Below are 17058 nucleotides of genomic sequence, written 5' to 3'. Positions count from 1 at the left end.
TAGTCTGGATCATTTTTATTGGAAAAGCCACGACAGCAAAGGTATTTCACCAGCAAACAAAACAAGCTTTTCACTCTTAATAGCATACAGGGTTGGGAGTAACTGAATTTATTTGTACTAATCAGTTGTTGCCAGGGGGAAAAAATACATTTCGATTGTTCAATGACATTCAAATTAGTCTTGAAAGGCGCCAGCTTGTTCTACCTGAGCGAGTCAGAGGCCACTATAATTACACACGATGGATGGATCCTTTCTTCTGATTTAAGGGGAAAGTAATCAGTTTGACAATTGACAGATTATTTAGAAAGTACCCAACCATGATTGCAGAGTTGTGAAACCATTAGACAATCTTTGATATACTATGACCTGTTTACTAAAAATGTAAGCAGACTTCTCTAATTGGGTACTATATACATCACTATGCTCGACTGGAGCACATTTAAACAAAAAGGTCTGAAAATGACCTCAAGCACAATAGAATATAACAGCCCATAAACTGACTCAAATACACTAAACAAAAATAACCGCAACATGTAAAGTGTTGGTCCCATGTTTCATGAGCTGAAATAAAAGATCCCAGTAATGTTCCATATGCACAAAAAGCTTCTCACACATTTTGTGCTTTGTTTACATCCCTGTTAGTGAACGTTTATCTTTTACCAAGATAATCCATCTACCTGACAGGCGTGGCATATTAAAGAGCATGATCATAATACATTGTGTGGGCGAGTGGTTTTCTGATGTAAACAGTGCCCCATGATGGTGTTATGGTATGAGCAGGCATAAGCTACGGGCAATGAACATTGGCAATTTGAATGCACAATAATACAAGATCCCGAGGCCCATTTCTTTGATAGTATCTGTATTACCAGTCGTGAAATCCATAGAAATGTATTTATTTCTTCATATGAACTAACTCAGTAGAATTGTTGCATTTATATTTTTGTTCAGTATAAAACAAACAACCTCTACTGATCCCAGCTTGAATTGAGAAATGACTTGTCATCCGATGCCTGATTAGTCTGAATCACTGTCTCCATCGCTGTCTGCCTCCTTCACATCCACGCTGAACTTATACTCTTGATCACAGCCCATGTAGGCATCACTCATGAAGTACAGTGTGTAGTTGTGAACGCCCAGCACTGGTGCAACAAAGTCCAGCTTCACCTGCAATGGGAGAAAAGGGCACAGAGAGTGAGGCCAAGCATTGCTGACACAGGGTATTCACCTTTAAGATTACTTTCGGGCTTTCAGACGCTAAATCAATTACATGCTAGCCTACATGTAGGCAACTGTCAAAATACGCAGATGCTTGCATGTATTGGCTCTTTAAGGTCCAGTTAGGGTTATAAACAGACCTTGGCCTTCTGCTGCAGGGTCAACCTCTTTATGGAGATCAGGCTATTGGACTTGGGGTCTCCAATCACCACCCACCAGCCCTCCTCACGTTTCTGAAACAACAACACAGTCAAAAGGTTAAACATGGTCATTGTTGAGTTTGTGCTTTTTGAATGAATCACTAGAGGAGTTTTGACAAACTGGAGGTGATGATCCATACCTGGGGGAAGAGTGGGGCAATAACAGGCCCAGTCACCTCTTCTTCTCTCTCCAACTGGACCAAAACCAGCACTGGACCTCCACTGTAAACACAAAGATATGATCAGACACCTTCACTTACGCTGCTTCTCTCATTCTCAATGGTCTATAGATTCACTGAGCAGTCGTAGTAAGTAGCAAAGACCTTATAATTAACAACCTCTGAAGCAAACAAACATTTTCCTGTGGTACTGATCTCTCTATATTCAGTCAACCTATTTCCCCACAATTATTCCCCTCTACATCTAACACCCCCATTTAAATCACCTCTTGATGTTCTCCTTCTCTGCCACCTCGTAGGACAGTTCAATGTTAGGGTAGCGGTTACAGAAGCGAGCCACGTCAGCTATCTGGGTGTCTGAGAGCTGCAGCAGCCCACTACGGTCCTCATCCTCCATCTCCATGATGTCAAAGATACTCTCCACGCCCTTGAGAAATACGAGTGATCAGTTTCAAGATCCACATCAAAGCAAGATGGCCATGATCCCTTGTCTGGAAAATGGAAGTGTAACAAATGAATAGAGTAACAGGCAGTAGTGGATGTGTTACCTTGTCCATGCAGCGTTTGATGTGCTCAGAGGTGAAGTAGGGCAGCTGTTTGAGGTAGGAGTCCTTAGACCACATGGCCTGGGTGACCATCTGAGCTAGCTCCATAGCAGCCAGCGCAGGGCTCAGCCAGCCATTACTGGACAGCACATCTACACAGGCCTGGATCAGACGCACAGCCTGGACAGGACACACAACCATACACATAGATTTTAAAACACTAGCACACTTCAAATCTGACCCTCTACTTTCTGAACTCTTCAACACTAGGTCATACTAGAGTCTTTCTGCTCTACAGAGTCCATTTACCACAGTGTAGACTGCACCAAAGCATCTATTCATTTCTCATTCACCTTGCTGAGGATCTCCTCTGTGTCTGACTGGAGCTCAGCGCTCAACTGCATCCTGGACAAGTGAGCCTGCAGCAGCAGGTTGGTCTTCACATGGGGGTCGTTGAACTTGGGGTTGTTCAGTTTGTGGGGCACCTTCTGGGCCAGCTGAAAACACAACATATACAACTTGATTAATGACACTTTCATAGAATGCGTCCAGATTAGTATTTGTGAGCAATGAATTCACACTTCCATTACTTCCAGTTCTACATGGCTATTTGGGTGGGGTAAGTCTGCAAAAATGCATATTATGATTATTGACGTGAATTAGTGTGTTTACCTGTCTGAGCAGGTTGTCCTCATGGTGTCTGATGGGGATGTTCTTGTACTCAGCAGCATTGGAAATGATCTCAATCAATCCACGGATCTTGGTCTTGGCGTTCAGGGACATACTGAACAACTCTGATACAAACACAAAATATCAGTAACTCAAGTTATATACTGTATAATGTATGTATTCTATTTGCTTAGTCTATGGGATGGTTCACAGCATAGGTGATGTGACTGATAAAGCCATATTTAGTCACAATGGGATGTTGGTTGTGGTAGTTCTCACCAATAGTGGTGTAGTTGATGTAGTAGTAGGCAGCAATCATGCCCAAGTTAAGAGGTGCCACGTCCATCTCATCCTCGATGCTGATGCACTTGGACTGCTCCAGGTCATGCAGGGTGTTCTCCACCAGCTCTGACAGGTGGTCGGACAGATGACGGTGAGACATGCCTGGAAGGGAGAGATGGAGAGCAGCACATTAACATAAGACTCCTAGACAAAAACACTACAGGTATGGAAAAACACTACATGTCTACAATTTCAACAGTAGAGAGCAGTGCCAGTGCTGTAGGTGTGCCTGTCTCACCTTGCAGGTTGTAGTAGTTGGGGTTCTGGGTCATCCGGCGGTACAGGAAGGTCCAGGTCAGGTAGTCCACTGCGTCCTGTTTGTTCTCCACCGTCTTGGTGACGATCTCAGCATTGAAGTGGTCATGCATGCAGTGGTCCAGGTGAGATTCCACCGGCAGGGGCTCATACAGGAACTTCTTGAAGAAATCCTAGATTTGAGAAAAATAGATTAGGTTCTAAAATGACAGAATGATGGAGTGAAAGAAAGTGACAGTGAAAATGGAGAGAAAAAGAGGATATTGCTGACGTACCTTTTTGGAACCCTGGCACATGATGACACAGCGTCCCTCATCGTCCTGCAGGGGCCGGTTGGCCTTGCCCACCATCTGGAGCACATCGTAGATAGGGTAGTCCACATAGCTGGGGACACAGAGGACATGGTCACTAACACACTTAAACTGAGCCAGGGGGGGGGTCTGAGTGATATAGACTAGGAAATGTAGTCATTACAACAGCCAAAAATATATATAATACATAAAGTGTTACTTACGCATGTATTTTGCCATTGTAGTACTGGGTGTCCATGATAACAACCAGGTGAGCAGATATGTTTGTGCCCCAGCAGAGGGAGCGTGAGGCCACTACAACCTGGACTGCACCTGCAGACAGAGGACCAGACACAGTATGTCATTTAACAATCACCCGCTATACTTTCTCTAACTATGTACTATATCAGCAGGTCTAAGGGAGTGGCCAGTTGTACCCGAGTTGAAGAGCTGCTCCACGATCCTGCGTTCTGTAGTGGACAGGCCCTCGTGCAGGTAGCCCACCCCATTGGCCAGCGTCTCCTTCAGGGTGCCGTCTGTCACCTTCTCCAGGAAGGGAGCCAGGTCCTTCTCAGTGCAGTGCAGGAACCTACAGGGAGACAGGGACATCTGTTACTGCTCTGAGACCTCATGTTATAACGTCTACCAACATTGTATACATAGAGTTTAAACTCCTTGCACCACTCAGAAAGATCAAAGTGTGTAAAGGTTATGGGTCTGACCTCTGAGGGACCACATCAGCAGCACAGAAGGTGAGGATGTCGATGGCGGTGAGGCGGGTCTGTCGACGGGACGGGACGAACACCACAGCCGGTTTAGAGGGGGAGTGCTTCATGATGGCGTGGTACACTGGCTTGGCCATGGACAGCAAGCGAGTCTGGGTGTGACTCACATTGAAGCCCTGAGAGAGAAGAGAGGCATTACAATTAAGGTAAATTGAGCAGATATGATATTATCCAGCCAGATAATAATATATTTTATGGACAAAACGTTATGGGGTTTTTATTTGGATAAGGGCAGGTTGATGATGTAACTGGTTGAGAGGACATTACAGTCATAGTACAGACCTGGATGTGCAGCTCCAGAGGGACAGGCCTGACGTTGGGGTGGAAGTTAAAGGTTGCGGTGGTGCTGCATCCCAGCCAGTGGGCCACGTCTTTGGCGTTGGACAGGGAGGAGCTGAGGGCCACGATGCGGATGGGACGCTCAATCTGAGACGAGATGTACCTCATCCTGGAGCAGATCACCTCCAACACAGGCTTCAAGCAAGACGGTGAGTATGAATATCAATATATTTTACTTCACATGTCAAAAAAGCATTGTGTAGTTGCTATCAAAGCACTAGGCATGTGGATACATAGGTTTCATCAGTTTGGATCATAGCCTTACCCCGTTCTCTCCTCCAATGAGGTGAGTCTCGTCCACGATGAAGAGGCTGACGTTCTGGACGTTCTTCCTCTGCTTCCAGCGGCGTGACAGGATGTCCCATTTGTCCGGGGTGCTGACAATGATGTCACCCTTCCCCAGGAGCTTCAGGTCAGTGCTAGTCTCTCCTGTCAGCAACACCACCTTCTTATTCAGAGCATCCTGGAACTTCTGGTGCCAGTCAACAAACACCTGGACAAACACGAGTGACGTTAAACGGGGTGGAAGGAATAGGTAATATAAGTGCGAATAATCAGAAGTCAGACAAAAACAACATTATGTTAAAGTTGAAAACACTCCATCTTGATATCCCTGTACCTGTTCAGCCAGGGCCTCCATGGGTGTGATGTAGACACAACGTCCCTCTGCGTTGTGCAGCAGCATCCTCAGGATGGCAAACTCAGCACAGATGGTCTTCCCACTGCCGGTGGGGGCTCCCACAAACACGTTGTCATCACTGTTGTACACAGCGTTGAACACTAGAAAAAACACAGAATACCACATGTTATTTTACTCACAATGTAAGCGCCAAAGGTATAGAGGCATGGGCCTGATCGAAGTCATTGAATGGGCCACATTGGTCTTCGAGGTCAGATGGGTGCAGTGAGAAACTGTTAGCCCAAATGGTGACACTTCAGAGTCTCAGAGTGTGTCTTACCCTGTGTCTGGATGGGGTTGAAGAAGGGAAACTTGTTCTGGTAGAGGGTCTCGAAGGCGGCATTACGCAGGGCAGTCACAGGCAGGGGCTGCAAGTCCAGCAGCTCAGTAGGAGGGGGGTACTTCTCTGGCAGGATCAGGTGGCGGAAAGACACCGGCAGCTGGGTCTCACAGGCTGAGAGAGAAATATGTGCAGAGAGAGAAATATTTTCAATTGACATCCTCCAAAACATTAGATTTGCTTACACAGTTTGAATCGACTAAGTTACTAATAAGAGCTAGCCAGAGGAGTGTCGCACTTACACAGCCAGCGGTCCGAGGCCACGCGGATGAAGTACTGTGGGGGCAGGGGCTCGAATACGGGCACGAAGAAGGTGACCAGGTGCTCGTCCTGGGCGTACTTGGCCTTAAGCAGGAAGTACTCGTGGTGTAGGATGACCTCACTGTCTACATCCTCCACCAGGATCCAGAAGGCCTCTGACGAGCCATGCACCTGTATGGGCCACAGAGAGGGTGTGTATCAATGTGTGGGTGTGTTACAGTAAGAAAAACCTAATTTAATCTGAGCCATGTAACAGCTTTCAACTAACAGCCTGAGGGTAGTATACAGATCCACTGACCTTGTCATCCCACTGGAAGTCTGGTGTGATGGTGAGCTCCACCTTCAGTGTGGAGCGGGTGATGGGCTGCAGGTGAACAGCAAGGTCCAGTTTGGGGAACTGGTGCACGTACTTATGGATGGTCTTCCCCATCTTGGGCATGCGAATCAATTCACCTGAGGGACAGAAACACTTTCAATGACAACTTCAACAACCGGCGATGAATCAATGAGCATGTAGTGTTCGTGGGTCCAGATCAAGGTGGGGCATTTCGGGTGCAATGCGGAGCAGACTCACCAATCTCATTGTGGTTGAGGTCATAGAGGCGCTCGAAGGGGAAGTTCTTCTTTTCAATCTTCTTGATGACTTCCTCTGGGAGCTTCCTGAACTGACGCAGAGGAGACATGGACTGCCACCTGTGTAGGAGAGGGAAACATTCAGACAGAGAAGACCAGAGGAACATCACATTTCATTCTAGTCTCGTCATGTACACTGAACAAAAATATAAACACAACATGTAAAGTGTTGGTCCCATGTTAAAATAAAATATACCCAAAATTATCCATACGCACAAAAAGATTATTTCTCTCAAATTTCGAGCACAAATGTGTTTAAATCCCTGTTAGTGCGCATTTCTCCTTTGCCAAGATAATCAATCCACCTGACAGGTGTGGCATATCAAAAAGCGGATTAAACAGCTAGATCAGTACACAGATGCACCTTGTGCTGGGGACAATAAAAGGCCACTCTAAAATGTGCCGTTATATCACAACACAATGCCACAGATATCTCAAGTTTTGAGGGGAAATGCAATTGGCATGCTGACTGCAGGAATGTCCACCAGAGCTGTTACCAGATAATGTTATGTTAATTTCTCTACCATAAGCCACCTCCAATGTTGTTTTAGAGAATTTGGCAGTACGTCTAACCGGCCTCACAACCGCACACGTGTAACCACGCCAGCCCAGGACCTCCACATTCGGCTTCTTCACCTGTGGGATTGTCCGAGACCAGCCACCTAGACAGCTGATGAAACTGAGGAGTATTTGTGTCTGTAATAAAACCCTTCTGTGGAGAAAAGGTAATTCTGATTGGCTGGGCCTGGCTCCCCAGTGGGTGTGCCTGGCTTCCAAGTGGATGGGCCTATGCCCTCCCAGGCCCACCCATGGCTGCACCCCTGCCCAGTTATAAGAAATCCATAGATGAGGGCCTAATTAATTAATTTCAATTGACAGATTTCCTTATATGTACTGTAACTCAGTAAAATCATTGAAATTGTTGCATTTATATTTTTGTCCACTATAATTCACTAGGACTGGTGACTAAAGGTGTTCATCAGTGAAAACTAGGAATAAACAGCAATGGTTCATTTACATCCTCTTGTCAATCATCTTGCAAAGGTTCATGGTCTTGTCTGTGAGCTGGGCCCATCCCCTGCTCAGGACGATCTCAAAGATGGCTCGCATCAGTCTTCCAGCACTCTGAGGAAGGATATAGTTAACAGTCAGATACTGGTAACATACTTAAAACATCTCTCTAATCAAACAAACAAATGGACATAGCCTTACCTGCGTCACATAGACCATGTCAGCCATCAGAGCAAAGCCCTCCAGTTTGAGCTGAGAGATATAAGCCTGGAGCAGCACGTTGATCTGTAATAAGAACATACACCTCAGAACTGGCTCATAGCAACAGGGCTCTAGCAATACATACTGCAGTGGTGTTCCATATCATTGATCAGTGTACAGTAACAACATTGACACGTGTAGTAGTAGTAGTATACCTTGGCGCTGGGCTCTTCAATGCTCTCCTTCACTGGAATTGGAACTCTCTCCAGCAGCTTTTGCAGTTCTAGCTTCTCTTCCTGAAATAAGACCCCACGTGAGCATTCATGTATCTGTAGCATTTTACTGTACAGTTTCTGGTGTGGACCTGGGCCAAAAGCATTCAGTAACATTTCTGGCCTTCTGTTCTGCCTGCGGCTATGGAACCCTGACCTGTTCACCGGACGTGCTACCTGTCCCAGACCTGCTGTTTTCAACTCTCTGGAGACAGCAGGAGCGGTAGAGATACTCCGAATGGTCGGCTATGAAAATTCAACTGACATTTACTCCTGAGGTATTGACTTGCTGCACCCTCGACAACTACTGTGATTATTATTATTTATGAACATTTGAACATCTTGCCCATGTTCTGCTATAATCTCCACCCGGCACAGCCAGAAGAGGACTGGCCACCCCTCATATCCTGGTTCCTCTCTAGGTTTCTTCCTAGGTTTTGGCCTTTCTAAGGAGTTTTTCCTAGCCACCGTGCTTCCTTTTTTAAAATTGATTTTACCTTTATTTAACTAGGCAGGTCAGTTAAGAACAAATTCTTATTTTCAATGACGGCCTAGGAACAGTGGGTTAACTGCCTGTTCAGGGGCAGAACGACAGATTTGTACCATGTCAGCTCGGGGATTCGAACTTGCAAACTTACTAGTCCAACGCTCTAACCACTAGGCTACCCTGCCGCCCCATTGCTTGCTGTTTGGGGTTTCAGGCTGGGTTTCTGTACTGCACTTTGAGATATCAGCTGATGTAAGAAGGGCTTTATAAATACATTTGATTTGGTAATTAAATATAGTATTCCAGAGTAGGGATGGGCATTTGAAATGATTTCACCTTTTTTTCCTGGCTATTCAGATAGTCGAAATACATGTTTTAATTTAAAAAATCTAAAAAACTTTTCAAACTTCAATGGAGACAGCCGGTGTGCGGCCAGTTAAATACTCTAGCTAACTACCCGGCTAACTTAACTGTCTACTGTAGCTAGCTAGCTTCTTTACAATGATTCGATGCAGCCAAGACAGGCACTATCAGATGCTATGATATCTATCTAGCTAACTTAAGCACAGCTAACTAATTCAGTATTTTTGCATGTTCTTCCTGTCCTTGTCTACAACAACTCCATTCATAAGAAACAACAGCCACCTCTTGGTTGATTGTTAGCCTACTCCTTCTCATTTAGCCAACTTAATTCTGTAATTGTAATTCCATTTTGTATCGATTAGATCTCCCTCTTCACTTGCTACACATGGAGCCTCTGACTGCAGCAGCGATTTGATTGACCGACAATAACAACAAGCTACACGTGTGAAACCAGTGTAGGCTGCTGGTGAATCTTTTTTTATGTGGCGCACTCATACAAACTGTCATTAAACATTAAAAAAATATGTAATGATTTATCCTTTTAGGCTATGTAACAATGTCACATAGATAATCGTATTTCATTTTAGTCAAAGCCTTTTTATTGTTAAAGTAGGCCGATATTTATTCTCTCAAATGTTAATACTCTCCCAAGTTAGCGAATAGTAACGTCCATTTGGATATTTGAATAACCGTGCCCATCCCTATTCTAGAGTGCTGCATACCTCTCTGACAGTGATGTTCCTGAACTCAGAGGAGAGGGAGAAGACACGGAAAAGCTCGATTTCACTGAGGGTGGGCTTCAGCAGCTGGTTGTACGTCTGGATGGAGTCATGGGTGATGTAGAAGTGGCTGGCGATGCGACCCAGATCCGTCACCTTCAGGGAAGGACGTGAAAAGTAATCTATTATGAATATCAATAGCATAATCTTTGTTTTCACCATCTTAGAATCTTGAAGAGGCCTCAATAGGTCAGTGCCATTACATTGATCCCACTGGACAGAGTGCATGTGTAGAGCAGTGCGTACCTGGAAAGCGCCGGTCCGCTTGTCGTACTTGACCAGGCTGTTCTTGTCCAGCACATTGGCTGCAGTGTGGACCAGGTCCATCCTGCGGCGCTCCAGCAGGGGGTCCGAGCTGCGGTCGTCATGGGAGACTCCGTACAGGGTGGGGTTACGGAGCATGCGCACGTACAGGTAGGTGTAGCCCAGCCAGTTCACTGCGTCCTGAGGAGGAAACAACAAGGGAGGAGTGAGACCACTACAGCAGCAAGGGTTTGAATGTTCGCACTAATGGTTCTAGTTGACCAGTCTCTCCACAGATAGTTTCAGTAGCAAACCACAGCATGTCTGTATTGTTATTAGTGGTGAGTTGTGTGAGGTGTTGTAAATCCAGTTTACGCTCACCTTAGCATTCTGCACGTTGCCCAGTACTATCTCAGCGTTGAGCATGTCTGGCAGCTTGGACACCATCTGGCTCTCGATGGGCAGCTGCTGGTTGAGCAGAGATAGGTAGTACTGCAGCTCCCCATGGGATGTGATCAGAATGCCCTCTCCCTTGGTGTCGTACTGAGGACGCCCAGCTCGACCAAGCATCTGAACACAGCACAGAACACAGGTGTCATTCAAACTCACAAAGCTAACAAAGCTAACAGAGTTTGAGCATTATTTAGCTCAAATGAATGTACCTCCCTAGTCTAATCCAGCCAGTGCAGACTAACCTGTAGAATGTCCAGGGCTCCCAGCTCTGTCCATCTGCCTTTTTCTGGGCTGTACACCTGGGTGCCTTTGATGATGACAGTATGTGCAGGCAGATTCACACCCCAGGCCAATGTGGCTGTGGACACCAGCACCTGAAACAGACAGAGCCCTTTCAGTGAGACAGGTCCAGTGGCATTGTAACAACAGCTCTGATTGTATTAAAGGAAAGAGGTTAGTAGAGACAAACCTGGATGTGGCGATCAGCAAAGAGATCTTCCACCAAAGTACGGTCCACTCTGGTCATACCAGCATGATGGATGGCGAATCCGTAGGGCAGCAAGTCCTTCAGCTCAAGGTTCTGGGGGATGAAAACAATGTATGTAATGTTCCTTTTTTTTTAAAGGTGCAATATGCAGAAATCGCTTCGCCATTTCCTGGTTACTAACATTACAATAGTTCAATTAATTTCAGTTTGTGACAAATCTAAACCGCTGTGAAATATATTTTCAATAATCAAAAATATTGTATGTTCAGCTGTTTAAAGCTGGTGTTCAAAACCAAAAGATGTAAAAACGAAACTTAACAGGAAGCATAGAAATAGAGCACATAAACCAGATCTACCGCTGCTTAGACTTGCTTTCAATGAGAATGACAGATCAATAACTCACAATTCTATGTGAATTTGGTCACCCAAAAAGTTACATATTGCAGCTTAAATAATCAGATTATTGTAAGATTTGTTTTTTTACTCACAGATTTGGGGACAGATGTGTGTAGAATTCTGGACATGGAGAGATTCTACAGGCTTTGTTAGCTAAAATTAGTCCCCAGGTCAGATGAACTCACCTTGCACTGCTCTGCCTCAGTCCTGAGGACCTCAGTTGAGGCTGACCCCTCCCTCAGGAACAGCCCCAGGGTGTCTTTCTCCAGACACATGTCCCTGATAGCCCGGGCCGTCTTCCCCGTCTCCTTCCTGGAGTGGACAAACACCAGCACCTGACAAACACAAGTTAGCACAGGAATACCAGATTGTGTGGAACGTTCTGTCTGTTGATATTTCTCATCTGATAGACATTAGGATTTTCCAGATCTCATGTTTCTCATGTTTTGCAGTCAGATGATGGTTGAAGAACACTAGGCTGAGCAGGCCTCACCTGGTTCTTCCCAGCATGCTCCATGATCTTCTCATAGACAATTTCGTTCATGATCTGGAAGCGCTTAATAGCCTTCTTCTCAGTGATGCCCACATATGTCTGTTCCAGGGGCACTGGACGGAAACTGGAAGACAGAAAAGACTATCAGTCAAATTTGTGCTTCCAATCCAACTTCTCACAAAACCTGTTCATCTATAGTAGGATGATAAGTGAGAGCGTGTGGAGAAATTGACCCTCCTTCCTGAGCCCTGGCTGACCTGTTGTCAAAGTAGAAGAGTCCCTTGGCGGGGTCTACCCGGAGGCAGGTGGCCACGTCCTCGTAGTTGGGCAGGGTGGCACTGAGACCCAGCAGACGCACGTCCTCCTGGGTCAGCTCCACGTTGCGGATGGTCCTGGCCACCAGAGACTCCAGGACTGGCCCACGGTCATCATGCAGCAGATGGATCTCATCCTGACCACCAGACACACTCAGTTACATACAGCTCTTACACCCAATGAGCTTATAACTACAGTTTTAAAAAGTCATGTCAAATAACTTAAATGCTTGGGAAATAGTAATGGGATGTTTGATTAAAGGGTCTTGCATGAAGTCCATAACCATTTAAGTTTGAGAGTGACTGTACTTACAATGATGATGAGGCGCACTAGCTGGGTGTAGGTGCGCTCGCCTCCTTTACGTGTGATGATGTCCCATTTCTCTGGGGTGCAGACGATGACCTGGGTGGCATTGATCTCCTCTTTACACAGCTGGTGGTCTCCTGTCAGCTCAGACACCGTGATGCCATAACTGGCCAGACGCTGAGAGGGAGGGAGACATGCAAAACACAATCACAGAATTCAAACATAGCTCTCCTGGCAATTCAAGTGCATGACAGCATATAACACTGACTTCTGACCCCATAAAAATAACAAGTCTCACCTTACTAAAGCTTCCCACCATCTCCTGTACCAGCGAGCGCATAGGAGCCACATAGATGATCTTGAAGTCGTCCAAGTTGATGGTTCCGTCCAGGTTGATGTGCTTGCCGATCTCTCTTAGCATAGCCATGAGGGCCACGTTGGTCTTACCTGCTCCCTGGAGGCCCCCAGTGGAATAGACAGAGGAAGAAAATACATTGGGATAAGTTATAAAACAAAACAGAGTTCAACAGCGGCACTGTTGAACATATGCTACATGACAGAGTGCTGAGCAGAGAGCAGTGTATTATAGTTGACCATGGTTTATTTACTAACCGTAGGAGCACACACCAGCAGGTTCTCATCGGTCTCCATAGCAGTCTTGAACAGCTTGCTCTGAATGCGGTTCAGGGTTTTGAACCCTTCGAAACCTGCCTGGGCATACTTGGGCAGCTTCTCAATGGTTACCAGCACCTATTAATACAGATGATCAATTGAGGCTTGGGGGAAGGTTCTTGAAAATAAGACTATTCACTTGCTAGAAGCGTCAGTACTGACTACATCAAAAAGATACATAGGCGCACACACACACCTCATCGTCAGCGAAGGGCTTGGGTTTGAGTGCAGGGACGTGCACCTCCTCGTAGCCTTTGCGCTGCTTGCGAAAGGAGCCATCGGGCAGCTGGCACCTCTTGTTGGCCATGAAGTGGCTTCCCTGGGTGAAGGCCAGGTCCTCCAGGTCCAGCAACTGTTTAGGGGTCATGGACTGAGAGGGGGGAATAAATGGTTGAAGTTAGGATTTATTTAGCATCAATGTATTCATATTGAATGTATATCATTGCTACATGTGTGTAATGTTTATAGTTTATGTGAAAATCGGCTGTGGATTACAGTGGCTATAGACAGGCTACAGTCATGTGTGCATTATTCATGGTCCTCCTCACCTCTCCATGGTCGATGTCCAGAGACTCCAAGTCATTGTCCACACGAGACTTCCTTACTCTCTCCCTGCGAGATCGCTCTTCCTGAAGACATGAACACCAGCCGTTGTTGAGACCAAGGGAACCAACATTAAATGCTTAGGTGATCATTTATCCTTCTATGTATTTCAGTCTGTTTCAATACATCTACAGTACACAGCGTAGAAACAATAATTTATCCAGTGATTAATACAACAATTAAGATGGTTTCTTACCCTAATAATATCCTCCTTCTCAGTCTCCTGCAGCTGATAAAGAACTTTTGACAAGTCTGGATCTGTCTCCATCTTTCCTATGATCTTCTCCTTCTCTGCTTCGCTCTGAGCACTTGCCAACATGGTACAGTACTGGACTGTGAGGGAGCAGAGAAATTGATTATGAGTGACCTCTCAATTTTGGCAATGCATGCTGTTATAGTCCCCATCTAAATGTTAACTTAATGTACATTAGTTGTGGAAATGATAGGTACTCACTCATGCGACGATGCTGACGAAGGATTTTGATGAAGTCAAAGGTGTTGAATCCCAACAGTAAGACCAGCTGGTTCTCACATTCTCTGTCATCACTGGCCGTCTGTGGAATACAGAGACAGGAAGTCAGTCAGAGACCAAGGCAACCACATAGACAAAGGCAGAGATACTGAAACAGATAAGACACACACCTTGAGGATCTCCAGAACCTCATCTGCTTTCTTCTGAGAGATTATGGCATCGTCATAGAAACGGCTGAGCTGACGTTGGAGCCAGAAGGCATCGATGTCACGAGGGTGCAGCTCCTTCTTCTTGGCTGTCATCACATCACCTGTCACACCAAGCTACAGGATACATGTTTAATTAGTGCAAAGGTTAAAAGAGACATTGTAGTTTAGTATAAACACAGACGTGTGTGTTATGTGAATGAGGGGTCTTACGTTGGCTGTCAGAGTGCAGCCCAAGTCTGCTTCCTCTCCTTCACTCTCCTCATCTGAGCCGTCATCTCGCACCTCCCCAAACTGGTCCTCATCACCCTCCTCCTCATCAGATTCAAACTGGACATTCACTCCGTATGTTTCGTCAATGTTGTCATCTGTGTGTTGAAACATTGGTTCATTTTAGTGCATAATAGTAGCCAAAAATTAATGCATGATCCAGTTGAGTGAATATAATGTAAACATCCCTTCATCATTGTGTTCGTTTCCTTACCCATGTTCTGGAGCTCTTTGTCACCACCGTAGTCACTGATCTTCTTGCCCAGGTTGACCAACACGTGGTAGCGTGTGTCATCTGCAGGCCCTAGTAACTGCTCCACTTCACGCCGTCTCTCCTTGTCCCTCATCTTGTCATTCTTCAGCACAGCCAGCACCTCGTCAGCCGCTCCACACAGGATATCTCTCGGCTGCAGAGATACAGAAATACAGCACAGGCATATTCAAGTCATTGATTTGATTAGAACATTGTTCATTCCACCCTTATATATGGCCTGCATAGTGTTCTTCATTATTTTCAAACCAATGACCCCGTGAGACAGACACATAATTGCACAAGAGTCTTAACAGCCGTTTCTCTGACCTGATCTCCAAGCGCAGCCTGGATGAAGCTGAGAAGGACCTCATAGGTCTCCCTGGTTTCCTTGGTCTTAGGCTTGTACACGATGCCCACCATCTCATCAATGCCCTCTGAAAGCAGGGTGAAGCCCTTCATCTTGTTCATGTCGTGCCTGTCCTCATCTCTCTTCCTCCTCCTGCAGTTCAAAAGACAAAGGTGTAGTCATACATGGGTTAGTCAGTCAAGAAGTGTTTCAGACATGCACCAGAAAAATACTTGAAGAGGCACTTGTACTTACTTTGCTCGTCTCTCCTCCAGCATTGAAGGTTTGGTCCTCTGGGACTTGTCACCCATCTTGGTTCCCACCAACTTCCCCACCAGGGACAGCACCTCTCCTGTGGGCTCATCACGCCTTGTGCGATCAATGAGCGAACGGTCTGCTTGCAAGACCAAGTTGGAGTTCTAGTATTGGACAAAGTTAAGAGGAAGGGTAAAGCAATGTAAACTTGCCTTCACCATGCTGGCTAGTTATACACTTACTGAAGCACAAAAACAACACACTTATTGAGAAATTCGTTTGCCAACATTGGACAAACTGGCTAGCTAACAGACTAACGTTAGCTGGCGAACTTCTCGCTAACTACCTAGTTAGTAACCAGTAGAAATTACAATACTTTGTCCAGACACATTAGCATACCGGTAACACGTTAGATAACTACCGAGCTACTGCAAACTACTTAGGCGCAAGAAAACAATACAGCATGAGTGAAAACATCTCAAAGTGACGTTAGCTGCTAACGTTAGCTTAGTTCAATGTCATACTTACCGCTTTGTACTCGTACTGCAAGCTACGTGCAGTAACATCCGCCATGATTGCTTGAATGAAAGTTTAAGCACTGTTGTGGTTCAAAAGTTACAATTTACAGTGTCACTAGAAGAACGATGACTAGTTAATGTTAGCTAGCTGAACATTAGCTAGCGAGTTTCTAGAGCAGCTAGCTAAGATGGAGATGCTATACTAAGGTTGGCTAACGTTAGCTCCACAGCCAATGTTGATGTGCTTGGATCAATAAATTGAAGTAAGCGAAAATCCTTTGTATCAATATATACACTTAGCAATATGTGATGTACTTGTTGTTAGTAAAAGCGTTAGCCATACGTATCTGCGAACACGCTCGCTCCAACAACAAGCGGCGCTTCAGTTACTACTTCCGCTTCCGTCCGTGTCGTAGGTCAAATTCGAGATTATATTTTTTGTACAGCTACCTCTATCAATTCGACGAAGCAGTACCGCTCTGGCCAATTTAATTAAATATAGGGTTTTCTAGGATCTAAACTAATAGTGAGAGTATAGCATCCCCATCCATATGTTAGTGCTGGGTCAGGTGTCCCTGGTTCAAAACCCCCACTCAGACTGTTCCTCATCAACCACCACTGACTATATTGTTAGCCTGGCTTGGTTTTGGTGACAATTATATAATGACAAGAGGTCATATAGGTTTGTGAATACTGCCCAACAAAGGCATAGCTAATAATTGGACTGCTGTGCCATTCTTTAAAAAAACATAGTTAGGAAATTGCCTACAGTTGCTCCATTCCCTTTGTGTTTGTACATACTGCAATATACTGTAGCTGTAGTGTATAGCCTGATCGCTAATCTCTATTGCATTGCCTAGTAATCTGTGTGGCACTTTGGTGATAAAAAAAACTACAATTACAATGTTGGATAGTATTTTAA

At 45.4% G+C, this 17058-nt stretch overlaps 1 protein-coding gene across 1 annotated transcript; it reads right to left on the bottom strand.

The window, feature by feature from the left end:
- On the bottom strand, positions 1-16542 carry LOC118393155 (U5 small nuclear ribonucleoprotein 200 kDa helicase). Its single transcript, XM_035785528.2, has 44 exons — positions 16147-16542; positions 15619-15782; positions 15345-15516; positions 14979-15171; positions 14708-14862; positions 14459-14611; positions 14271-14370; positions 14013-14149; positions 13762-13842; positions 13410-13583; positions 13154-13291; positions 12840-12995; positions 12548-12718; positions 12178-12371; positions 11921-12044; positions 11613-11762; positions 11014-11124; positions 10787-10918; positions 10473-10661; positions 10095-10292; positions 9792-9944; positions 8163-8243; positions 7948-8031; positions 7754-7860; positions 6677-6795; positions 6401-6555; positions 6084-6273; positions 5782-5955; positions 5442-5602; positions 5088-5315; positions 4766-4957; positions 4421-4599; positions 4136-4287; positions 3923-4031; positions 3684-3792; positions 3392-3581; positions 3091-3255; positions 2815-2936; positions 2496-2639; positions 2146-2322; positions 1864-2024; positions 1559-1640; positions 1359-1451; positions 1-1167 (listed from the first exon to the last, which is right to left on the bottom strand). The coding sequence occupies exons 1-44, from the start codon at positions 16189-16191 to the stop codon at positions 1018-1020; spliced, it is 6414 nt and encodes a 2137-aa protein (XP_035641421.2). The 5' UTR covers positions 16192-16542; the 3' UTR covers positions 1-1017.
- Positions 16543-17058: the final 516 nt, after the last annotated feature.

Source organism: Oncorhynchus keta, chromosome 14 (assembly GCF_023373465.1).
Source record: "Oncorhynchus keta strain PuntledgeMale-10-30-2019 chromosome 14, Oket_V2, whole genome shotgun sequence".
Lineage (NCBI taxonomy): Eukaryota > Metazoa > Chordata > Actinopteri > Salmoniformes > Salmonidae > Oncorhynchus > Oncorhynchus keta.
This window is presented reverse-complemented; position numbering and strand designations above follow the sequence as displayed.

What these genes read in the sequence shown, in the direction of transcription:
- LOC118393155 (XM_035785528.2), bottom strand. Translation starts at nt 16,191, where the DNA reads ATGGCGGATGTTACTGCACGTAGCTTGCAGTACGAGTACAAAGCG. An exon ending in AGGCTGCGCTTGGAGATCAG is followed by an intron (nt 15,172 to 15,344) that starts GTCAGAGAAACG and finishes GTATCTCTGCAG; the next exon opens with CCGAGAGATATCCTGTGTGG. An exon ending in GGAACATCACTGTCAGAGAG is followed by an intron (nt 8,244 to 9,791) that starts GTATGCAGCACT and finishes GTCTTATTTCAG; the next exon opens with GAAGAGAAGCTAGAACTGCA.